The sequence below is a fragment of the Aythya marila genome, assembly GCF_965140915.1.
Source record: "Aythya marila genome assembly, chromosome: 1".
In the NCBI taxonomy this organism is placed as follows: domain Eukaryota; kingdom Metazoa; phylum Chordata; class Aves; order Anseriformes; family Anatidae; genus Aythya; species Aythya marila.
The window spans coordinates 55,932,764-55,945,117 of NC_139042.1; the positions used below are offsets into that span (position 1 = coordinate 55,932,764).

General features: G+C 35.8%; 1 protein-coding gene across 1 annotated transcript in view; it reads left to right on the top strand.

The window, feature by feature from the left end:
• PCCA (propionyl-CoA carboxylase subunit alpha) overlaps positions 1-12,354 on the top strand; it is a 284,602-nt gene that overhangs the window by 118,303 nt on the left and 153,945 nt on the right. The window contains exons 13-16 of the mRNA XM_082774792.1: positions 2,791-2,934; positions 4,398-4,472; positions 9,718-9,786; positions 10,602-10,677. Coding sequence (XP_082630918.1) covers positions 2,791-2,934; positions 4,398-4,472; positions 9,718-9,786; positions 10,602-10,677 — 364 coding nt within the window. The remainder of the gene's footprint in view (positions 1-2,790; positions 2,935-4,397; positions 4,473-9,717; positions 9,787-10,601; positions 10,678-12,354) is intronic.

Sequence of the window (12,354 nt, forward strand, 5' to 3'; positions counted from 1 at the left end):
TAATAGAAGAAAATACAAGCAAAACAAGAATGACATCTAAAGCAGAAGGCTGCAACGTGAAAGAGGAAAACATTAAAGGCTAACTTCTGGTAGTGATTCAAAACCAGATTCAACAGTTACCTCGGTTAATAACTGCAACAGTTATTCTAGAGCTTTCCTAAGCACGGTTGATTAAATCTGTACTTTCTTTTTTGGGAGGAGAGGGAGAAGAGTGGTCTTATTTTGCTGCTTCTACCCCCATCCTTCCTTGCCTTGTATGAGATTAGAGTTTTAATTTCAGATCCTGCAAGCATCTCTCTGTGGGTGGATTCTTGCACCTCTAGAACCTCGTTGCAGGGTGCTCATTGAACCAGGATATGGCATTACTGCTTTTTTAATGTCCTTTTGTACTATAAACTGAAGTGTATTCTGTACATTGCTAAAAATACTGATTCCCTCCTGCACTCCCTCCCCTTGCTGAAAGAAAAGTACAAATGCTAAAACAAGTGCAATTTGAGCTGTGAAACCAATCTGAAAGATTAAAGTTACAAAAAGTCAACTAGCACTTCAAGGTTAAAATTTTTCTACCCCATTTGGGTTATCTGATGGCATTAAGGTATACTGAAATATATTTTAAATTATTATGCATCCCTACATTTTCCCTAAACAGCATTAGTTGAAGCGTAGTCCTAAAGGAAAGCCAAACATCTTCTCCCCACCCTCAAAAAGATTTCAAAAAATTTTGCTCATCATTTTCTGAATGCTGTTTTCTGTGTAGACACAAAGGGAGTATTTTGAAGAAACAGAAGAAAATATTGACCAAGTCAAAGATCTGTATTGAAGAATGGATTAAATAAATGTTTGTGAGTCATAAGAACCAAACAACAAAAATATTTTTCTTTCCAGAAACATTCCGTCCTATTTTGATCATCAACAATAAAACTGAAAACAACAATGAAGCTATTGAATCTGGAATGCCAATTGTAATCCAAGAAAAATGACAGTATAGCTAAATAATGCAAGTGTCTTTGGTTAAAGTAAAGTAAGAAAGTATTATATTTTAATTGCTTTTGACATTAGAATTCCAGAGGTGTTCAGAACTCAAAGGTGATTTTTTTAAACTTAAATTCTCAGATAAGAGAGTAAGTTCTATTATCCAAGTAATCCACGTGTGATAAGAAACTTTCTATTAAAACTCTAAGTTAGACTTGAAGTTTCTATTAAAAAATCTCTAAGTTTTAATAGAAATTGAATTGCTTCAATTTAACACTGCAAGGTAGACACTGAGATGTTTCATAGATTCCCAAAATACTGTTATTAAGCTTGACATACTGGAGAATATCATGTGTTAGGTGGGATCAAGATTGAATCCCAAAGGTATATCCTTAAACTGTATAATCAGATTCCCATTTCAATGTCACTTTTATCCTTCAAAGAATAGGTTCTTGTTTCAGTGATGATTTGTCATTAAAATTATGTCAAAACGTCTTAAAATGTTGTTGAAACTCTACACAAACTCACAGTACACACAGGGCTAATTATGGATGCCATCTGTTTATTTTTACCAAGCTTTTTTCTTAAAGACCAAAGCATCATCTTCTTCTGATAAGCCACAAGATTATTCTAATGACTAAATGTTTTCCTTATACCAGTGTACTTGAAGGAAGAAAGACACGTGGTTTGTTCACTGACCTTTTTCTGTGTCACAAAATGTATGCAATGTGACATCTCGTGATAGAGAAACCATTGTGAAGTGCATTTTCTTAAGGTGCTTGGCTCTTGGAATGGAAACGTTTTGTAACAAAAATGGCAGGTCTGTCATCATTTTCATAGGGAAAGTCTTAAAGAGGTGTGTGTGAGGAACAAGCTTTTAACATGTGAAGGTTACTTTTATCTATATGGCATGTCTTGCATTCTGGGGATGCTTTGTGTTTTTTCAGGCATACATCGACTATTATTTCAAGCTAGGAAATGTATTCATTCATACCCCTTCGCATTTAAAAGGAAGAAGTGTGTGTGTGCATGCGTGTGCGCGCACATGTGTGCATGCTTGTACGCACATGCTTGGGTTAGTGTGACCGACGGGTATTCCCATGACAGCATCATCCAAAGCCGTTAGCAGCAATTTGCTGAGAGAGCAGAGTGACTCTGCTGGTCCAGCCCAGCTATTGTGCATGCTAAGCACTAAACAGATAAGTCTGGAGGGGGGGGGGGGGAAAAATTGAAGGATCCATCTGCTCATTTCTGCTACACTGCGCTGATGTAAGATTACGCTAATCTGGTTGCTTGTCAGGACAGGTTAGTGAAAGCAGGCGAATGGGTGAGATTTAGGGTAGGCTACTTCTGTGGCGAATTGCGAGTGGCTCCCGTACGTGCCGTGTTAAGTGTAGCAGAACGGGTTGATTATCAGCTACTTCGAGATTCTCGGTTAAAACATGTTTGTGGCTAAAGAGCTACTCTTTTCAAAACAAGACTGAACAGAAGAAGCCTCTAAAAGAAAAAATATCATCACCAGGTGCTTTGAGTTTGTAAAATAAATGGAAAAAAAGCCACCTCTTAGGTGTTTTTCTTTTGTGTACTGTTCCTAGTTATTGTAATCTAATTCTTTTATTTTGAGGTGTTTTCTTGCAAAGGATGATGCAGGGAGTTTATCAAGTTTAATATTTGGGGGAGAAAAAGACCAAGATGGGAACGTATTTTTTGCCCGGTCTGATTTCTTGTTTATCTGCGTTTGTTTATGGCGAGGGATTTTTTTTTTTTTTTTTTTGGTCGTTTTTGTTACCTACTGACTGACAGTTCTTGACCTTGCAGGTTGAACATCCCGTCACAGAATGCATTACCGGCCTGGATTTGGTCCAAGAAATGATCCGTGTTGCTAAGGGTTACCCTCTCCGGCACAAACAAGCTGATATTCCCATCAACGGCTGGGCGGTTGAATGTCGAGTTTATGCTGAGGTAAATGAGTGGTAATGGGGAGGAGGGTAGGTGCTTGAATTGTACAGTAATAATACCCAGGTGTGGACGGACGCCAAGGTGAAGTCAAGGATTATCGTATGAAAGTCGTGATTTAAGACTGCAACATCAATGGTTGATGAGCCTTTGTAGAGTTTTTATTAATTCAAAATACAGCACATATTTTGACATATTTTTTTTTTCCAAAAATCAAAATAAAAAATGGTAAAAGAAGTAGCTAAGATTTGTTCCTAAGGACATTTGTTATTTAGTTCGTATTTAGTAATGCAGTACTGGCGTTTTTTTGTGCAGGTAATTAGTGTCTCCAGATTTCTTAGTTTGCATGCTTGAAACTTCTTGACCTAAAATGACAGTTGAAATTGGATGGCTTAAAGAATTTTTATTGTTTTAAATGATTCAGGGTTGTTGAAAAAGTAAGTTATATGTCTTCTGAGACTACAGCTCTTTATAGGACAAGCTTTCAAAGTGGTGCATGTCTGTCTGTCTCATCTTAAAAAAGCTTACTAAAATATAAAACATTTTCAGGCATATTTAGTGCGTTTTATTGTAGTTAGTCTTTTTGCTCTCAGTTTTGATGTGTGAAAATCAAGATTTGCTCATTTAACAAAATGACACTCAGCTTCCTTCATTTTGTTTTAAGAAAATCTTAGGCAACTGTACTTTTCAAAAACTGATATTTTTTCATCATTTGTGGCCCTGGACTTTTTATTTTTATTTTCCTTTTCATGATATACGCATAATCTTCAACTCGCTACACTGTTTTCAAGTAATGTGAACTATTTTGATAAAGAATAGATATTTGTCCTGTGACTGGCATGGAAGCTCTTCTGAGTATGAGTAGGTTTTACCCTGGAGTAATTGATGCTTGGGCTTTCTTTTTATCCAGCTTATTTATAAGTGTGTGGGAATCTAAATAATGGATCCTATTACTTTGCCATGAGATTGGTTGTTCTTATAGGCCATACATTTATTTGCTGTCTTATTAAACTTACATGGGCGTTGCATTATGTAAGACATCTCAGAAGGCATAAAGATCAGTTTGATAACTGAATTCCTAACAGCACTTTATCTTTGGATTTTTTTCCTTAAACTCTCTTCTCAACTCCACCCCTTCTATGAATACTTTCCCATCCTTCTTCCAAGGTACAATGTGGCAAATGAAAATGTGGTCTTTGTGTATTTTGGTGCTCTACTGTTGTGCTACGTATGTGTTATATGCTACTTTTTTTCTTGCTTTTTGGCTGCAATGCGCGAAAATTTATGTTTCCAGTTTTTTATCTGGAGTCATAGGGGTAGTTTGAAGAAAAGTAGCTCAACACAAGTAATTCTGAGGTGGAAAACAAAGTTACTGAAGCAGTTGTTTCTGTTAGACTTCACGCTATTTAACCTTATTTTCTTCACATCTGTAAAAGTTTAATGCTTTTTCATGTCAAATTTTATTTCAGGACCCCTACAAATCTTTTGGCCTGCCATCCATTGGTAAACTGTCTCAGTATCAGGAACCATTGCATGTGCCAAGCGTAAGTAACTTGGTTTTCATAGGTACTGATTTTCATAGGTACAGTGTTAAGGGTCTCATTTTTATAGACAAGGACTATAAGTACTCAATAGCTCTTTAAATCAGGGCGTTTCTTCCAACTTTTTAGGGATAGAGGGTCACAGCAATACTTATTTATCTGAAAAAGTGTTTAAACTGTTTTTAAAACCGGTTTCTAACTGGCTTTAAAATGGATTCAGATTGAGTATATCAGGAAATCAATGTATGTTGAAATATTTTACTACATTGTATAACTTAAACTGTAAGTTTTTCAAACATGGCTCAAGTGAACATACCAGGATGATTAGAAAATGACAGTCAAATGCTGGGTCAGCTCTTTAACTACAGACAACTGTGAGAAACTGCCAGTGCTTTCTGTTTAGCTTTGTAGACTTTGAAGAGCAAATTTGCTACAGTGATTATTACACATTTCAGGATGCAGTCTAACTATATAGAATGGCTATTTATCAAGCAGTGTTTTCTGCTACATGAAAAGAACAAGGGGACTGTCATTGTGTAAAATCAAGGTAGGCTAAGTCATAAGTGCACATATATATGATGCTGTCAGTTAGTGGAATTGCAAGGCTGTACCATCTGTGAATACAATTATTCAGTCAGATTGCTTGCATGGAAAATAATGAAAGATTACAGGAGAAATCTTAAGTGTGGAGATGTTATTGGATATATGATTTATTTCACTTCTTAAATTGTTTTTGCCCATGTACTTTCCGAAGGGACCTGACCCTTTCTGGTCTTCAAGGCTTCATGCTGTGTTCAAAGCCTGAAAGCAGAAAAAACCTGTAAAGATCTAAAAGGCGTTATGTGATCTTAAAGAGGAGATGAGGGGAAAAGGTATCATTGGATGTATCTAAACTTTTTTTTTTTTTTAAATGAAACAAAGAGTGTATTTAATAAGAATTGATAATGAATACTCCAGTGGTTGTTAGAAGTTTTCACCATGTTGTAATAGCTAACAGGATGTCAAACATTTTGCCCTTGCAAGTTTTTGCAATTTGCAATTTTCCAAACGTGAGACCTGTTGAAAGTACAAGTGATAATGGACAAACTATACCCCCTACAGTCTTTGTCCCACCAAATCTTTCTTCAATTAATGCTGCAGCAGGAGTTTTATGTAATAACATTTGCGCTTGCGAGCCATCCATACAAAGAAAAAACAATTAAAATGCCTTAAATGTTCTGCTTACTGCTGTTATTTGCTTGTGTGAATGTTGCATGTCAGCTAAATGGACCACGGAATAGATAAAGTGATTGGGTGCAGGAGAGTGCACACTAAGCTTTGTCTATCATTATTGCTGGGAGCAATCAAATTGATGCCAGCAGGACAGTAGACGCGTTGACAGCTGTAATTATGTATCTCCATGGTGATCACTTTTGGCCTGTCATGGAGGCCCATGAGTCCCCTCCCTTGCAAGCATTTAATCAGATTGGGCTGTCACTTGTCAGGTAGACAGGGTGGGCTGGGAGTTGGGCTTAGGGGAAGAGGTGAATTGAAAATGAAGGGTGGGAGATGCCTGATCGCTTCACGTGGTCCGTCGTGGTACCGAAGAAAGAAATTTTAATTACGCTGGAGGCTTCGGAGCAGTGGCTTGAGGAGCTCCTATGGAGCGTCTGGGCTGTTCTCTTTCTGTTTACTACTTTCGTATTATTAAAAATAGAACAGCTATTTTTATTTGCACACTCGTGGTTTGGTGTCTTAATTCATGTTTTCTGCCACTGTTGAACTAATTTCCCTCCTGAGAGTGTCATGCCACTAGGAACAAAATTAACATGACTAAAAAAGTTTCTTACAGGCCCATCGTGCCACAGTGTTTGTTTTCCACCTTTTAGATTGTCATGTTGTCAACAAGTTGGATATCGAAATTAGGTCAGACCTGTTATGTGTTACAGGAAGTTCAGTTTAAGACTAGTGCATTGCCAAATGCATTTTCAATTCATTTCTTCTGTTTTTCAAGTTAGCTGTGGTGGGCTGTGTGCCCATATTTGTTGGTTTCTCCACTTGGGAGAACTATGACGCATGAATGTGGGAAGGTTTTTCCTTATCCATAGATAATTCTGTACTCATTCTTTTTGTGTCACATATTCTGTAACTTTCTTAGAACATGGTACTGAGGAATATTAAATTTTTTCATCATTGGTAATGAAGCTTAAGATAGGTAATCACAAACCCCTATATCATTATGATTGTGAGCATAAATATTTAATACTCTTACCCAACATCAAAAACATGCTGCCATATCTGAAGAGCTCCAGCATTACCCTTTGCCAGTATGATCACAAGTCTGTTCTTTTAATCACTCTTGACTGAAAGAAAAAAAAAAAACACCTCTCAGGCTTTAATATAATTAAGAATTGGGAAATGCTAGAATTATGTATCCATAGGTGAGTGGAATTTGATGCACTAAGTTTACTGCAGGACTGGAATGTAGATTTGTACTTCCTGACCCCTTTACGATTTCTTTTTTTTTTTTTAAATCTTTATCTTTGTTTACTGTTCTCATAGCATAAAAACACATAATGGCAGTATAACATCAGTAAAAGTGTTTGGGACTGTCATACCAATGAGCTGTAGGGTACAATAAGATCTTGAACCATAGCCTTTCTTTTGTATTTTAAATACTGAATAAAAGAAAGGAAATATATTAAGTAGAAACAAATGATGGAGGTTGATAGGTATTGGTATTCTTTATCTACATAAGCACATTATAATAAGTATCTACTGAATTAGGGTTTCTTTTTCATCCAATATTCATTAAGTTCTGTCACACCATATAGTTTATAAAATCACCTACTGTTACCAAGGTCTGAGAATTTAAGCACTGCCGGGAGAATTGAAGATGGTAAATGTATTTCTTTTCTGCTATATTTTTTTTTTTTTTTACTCATCCCAAGTTTATGAAAATTAAACTTCTGCATAGGACTGCAGACACTTTTTTTTTTTTTCTTTTTAGTAAATTCTGCAGCAGATTTTGAAGAATTGTAAATTCCTACTGTATTTTTTCATTTTTCAGGATATCGTACTTAAGAAAAAGTGTAAATTGTATAGTGGTGTGTGTGTGGTACACAAACAGAAACATAGGGCAGGCAGAGCATGTAGTCTGGAGCACTAGAAACCTTACATTAATTTCAAGGCCTGTTTAACTGGCTTTACTGTGAGTCTGAATTATACACTTACCATGTTTTTTTCTTTGTCAAAATATGACACACACACATAAATTCTTATGTATGCATATATGCATGTTAAAGCACCCACAAACACTTGTATGATCACTTTATAGGTGCTGCTTTGGACACAAAAGTCACAGTGTAGTTCATTTATGTGTGGAGTGCCTACCTTTATGGTTTATATACATGTTTACCATGTATTCCAAAATATACTGCAAGGAAGGGATTAATAGTAGATCACAGACCGAGTAGGTAAATTAATTCTTTTTGTTTGAATGTGAGAATATATGCATTGACTATATATGCATAGACAGATATTCTGGGAGAGAGGATGGTTTAAGACTTACAGGAAGGAGAATTGGAAATTAAGCTGCATATTTTTCTGTAGTCACAATATGTCTGAACTACCTTCTCATCAGTAGATAATGTTATGTACCTGGAATGGGCAGTGGGGGACCTAGTTAAGTGTAGATAAAACACATTCAGATAAGATGTAATAAAAATGATACAGAAGTGCTATTGCCTTTACATGTAAATAAGTATTTTGTAAAAACAAACATAGGTGTACAATAAATAATAAATATGAATATAAAAGTACAAACATACAAATTTATAAATACATGCCTTTTTTTCTTTCTTTCTTAAATGAAACCTCATAAAAACTGATCAGACAGTGTTTCTTTCTGAAAAACATGAGTACACCTGCTAGGGATCTTTTTATGTCATTTGGATAATAAAGTCATCATCATGCCCTCATGTGGATTCTGTAGACAAGAGGTTCTACATGTGGTCCCCTGATAATTGCCTAAATTAAAATATTAAAGGCCTAACAGCCGTTGCGTTGACCTTTTTCTGCCTTACTGCAGACAGATGAGCTGCTGTTTATTGCAAAGGTTCCTTCCCACAGGTGAAGATTTAAGTGAGATTCCAGGACCCTCTTCCCTATCCCCTTTACAATGCCGTATATCAGAGCCCTGCTGTTTCAACAGCTTTGATTAGAGTCTTCCATCCCCAGAATGCATCTATCACAGTATTTTAAAAATATTTCAGGTTCCAGTGCTCAAAAGCAGCAGTTTAGTAAATATTTCTTACCCAGGAATTGCTCATTTAAAACAAAGTTTTCTATGGCTAACCTCATTGCTACAGTGATGAAATCAAACAGAGATGAAAACAAGAATCAGCAATATACTAACTAACTTGTTGGCTGGTTAACAGCAATCAGCCTCTTCAAAAGAAATTTTTGAACCTGTGTTATTTTTTTTCCATGAATATTGCAGAATCAGAGCTTTAATTGGGGCTGTGTCCTTACAAAACAAAGCCATGGAAAAAGCTGTGTAAACATTAAAGCCTCAGGGGAACAGCAGCAACAGAAAAAAAAAAAAAAAAAAAAAAAAAAAAGGTTTACAGTTGAGAGGGTGAGGCAGAGAAGGAAAGTGTTACAGACATGAAAACCACAGGATCAGTATTCCTATAGAGCTGATAAGCAGAGCTCCAAAGTTCCTGCTGAATACTCCTTAGTTGTATTCCTCCCGGAGCCTTCAGAAGGTCTATAGTGGAACGTGTGGGATGTGATTACATGTGTACGCAGAAAGGGTGTGATTAGAAGGGGCATCCTTCATGCCAGGTGTCAGTCAAAAATAATTACAACTATTTTATTACAGTGATTAAATCACAATTGGATACATGGAGCATTGAAGTTTAGAGTGTGTAACACAACCTAAATTGTTAGATCAAAATTAATGTGTTTACCGTGCATTCTAGGAGAACAAAAAAAGAATTTTGACCATCAGGTGAAGATTGCATTCCTGTTTGTTTTAAAGGACAGAATAACTTCCAAGTATTTTTCCTGGTGGAGAAAAAAGCTCCCTCCCCCATCTTTTCAGCTTCTCTGACAACAAATTATTATCGTAGCTTTTCAAGGGACAAAATAAACTTGATAAGTTTAATGAGCATTATAATTTAAATCTGTCAGATATGTTTTATCACAAGTTGAATTTTTGATTTTTTTTAATGTAAAAATTATTTTTGCTTCTTACTTTTCGAAGGTACGTGTTGACAGTGGCATACAACAAGGAAGTGATATTAGCATTTATTATGATCCTATGATCTCAAAAGTAAGTTGATTATTTTCTTAATAAATAGTCTGAAGATAAGAAACACCAATTTTGTAGGCAGATCATTGAAGGAAATTATATTAAAGGATTGGTAAATCAGTATTGTAAAGATGCTGAGCATAACATGCCTTGAGGGAATATGGAGGAAGCAAAGGAAGATACAGAATAGAGGAAGTTGAGTGTTACTTGTAAACAAAAAATATCTTTTGATACAATAATTGTTTATTTTGCAGTTTCTGATTATTAATAGGATTCTAATTTAAACAGAAGCATGTACAATCAGACTTGGATGCTGCTACTCTATCTTTTAATGTAACCTAGCTAGGCATTATTGTAATAGTTCTGGCTACCAAAGAGAAGCAGTGTGTGATACATGGTTGAAAGTCTCTCGCACTATTCTTATTCATCAGTAATGTATTGGTAAAATTAAACTCTGACTTTATAGCCAGATTGTCAAAAAATTCACATTTACACCTTAGAAGTTGGCTGGGACATTCAGTAGTCAGGAGAATCAGTTAATGCTCAATCTCTGCTCTAATCTTCTATGCACCCAAGGAAGAGAGAGCCGTTTAGATGCTTATACTGGTATAAAGTGAAGGTGATCGGACTTCTTTCATAGAATGGGTTAAGAGATCTTAGTTTTCTCTTGGTGTTTGCCTCTCTCTTTGCCTCTGAAGCATAGATCCACTAATGTGTGAGAAATGTTTTTGTGACTGCAGAAGTTGTACAAACTGTGTTCGTTTTAAATGCTTTTCAGATTCTAGAAACAAATAAAATGCCATTTTTAGGTAACTTACATACCTTTTGTTTTTTAGCTGATTACCTATGGCTCTAATAGAGCTGAAGCACTGAAAAGAATGGAAGAGGCTCTGGACAATTACGTAATTCGAGGTAACTACAGAAATTTAGGTTCCTAGTGCGATAGGCTGGCATCTGTTTCAAGAAAACAGCTTGAAAATATAGTAATTAGCAAATTGAGTAAAGTTCCTGCTTCTTAAGTGCAAAAGAAAACAGGAAAAGCTTGTGTTAATTAAGCTGAGAAGATAAATCAATACTGAAGAGATTTTTTTTTCTCCTTGCTTATGCTTTGGGATTAAATATTTATCTCTAAATATTTAAATTGTTTCCTTAAAGGATTTTCACAAAATGATGTCACATAATTGGTGTATTACTTTACATTAATGTTGGGAAAAAAAGACCACTGCACTGTAAGAAATTTTAAGTAGTTGCTGTTTTATAGCACTGTAATACATTGGCTGCGGACAAATTAATATCGGAATACAGTATTTGGTTGTGTGTGTGTGTGTGTATATATATGTTTTTTATTTTCAATGTAATTGTTTATATTTGGTGAATAGAGATATAAGCAGAATGTGTTTCAGCTCTTGCTGACTGACTGCCTAGAAGAAGTAGATGCTCTTTCAGCTTTCCCAAGCAGCAGGGGTGAATCAACCATGACCACTTTAACTCTTTTGAAGTTTTACAAAGGGAAGTTGTGGTTTGTCTGGAAGAAATCTTTACATCTTCCTCTGTGTCTTATGGAAAATGCAGAAGGAAAACTCAGACTAGGAGGGAGAAAAATAGGATTTCTTATTCTTTCTTATCCAGGAGTTGATTAGAGAAGGGAACTGTCATGTCACAAAATCTTCATTTTGCCCCTTAACTGTGTTTTTTGAAGAAACTGTTCTTTAATTACCAGTATACTAGTAATTTCATTCAGTAGTATACTTAGTGAATGAAGGTAGCAGGGAAGGCACCTGTTGGAAGGTTTGTTGCTTTTGTTGCTTTTTTATTTTTATTGATTATTGGACAGTTTATTCAATGATTTGAAATGGGAGAAATACACAGGACACGTTTAATTCCTTCCATAAGTGGCTGAGAAGGAGGAGCAGGAGATCCTAGCTCATACAGAAGACAAGCACATTAGTGTTTCTGTAAAACTTGATATGGCTTTAATGCTGTTGATGAATAGACATAGTGAATAGTACAGATGCCATTTCAGGCTCAACAGATTTGTCTATCTAGGGGAAAATGAGCATTCCTCTACCACAGTGTAGCGAGATAGGCAGCAGGACTAGACATTGGAAATGAGCTGCATAACTCTTTAATGGGTTTATACTGGTGGAACTTGAGCCATTAGCCTATTGCAGTACAATGTGCGGATGTAAATCCCTGCTGTGTATCAGCAGAGTAAATGCATGTGAGAAAGAAATTTACGCCACTATAGCTAAACTGATGTGGGAGTCTTTTTTTTTCCTTTTTTTTTTTTTAATGGTGACAGGCTTTTGATTCAAGATGAGTTGTATTAATAGTAAATGATGCTAGAAGGGTTATATTTAATAAGAATATTGACATTGCGGAGCATGATTTTTGGTTGGGATAAATAATAAATATGATATCCTGCTATAATGTGGGATGGAACTTAATCATAGAACCACAGAACGTCCTGAGTTGGAAGGGACCCACAAGGGTCAGTGAGTCCAATGTCTGGGTCTATACAGGACTACCTAATAGTTTGTTCTTAGGTATTTTACGTAGAATCATAGAAAGGCTCATTGGAAGGGAGCC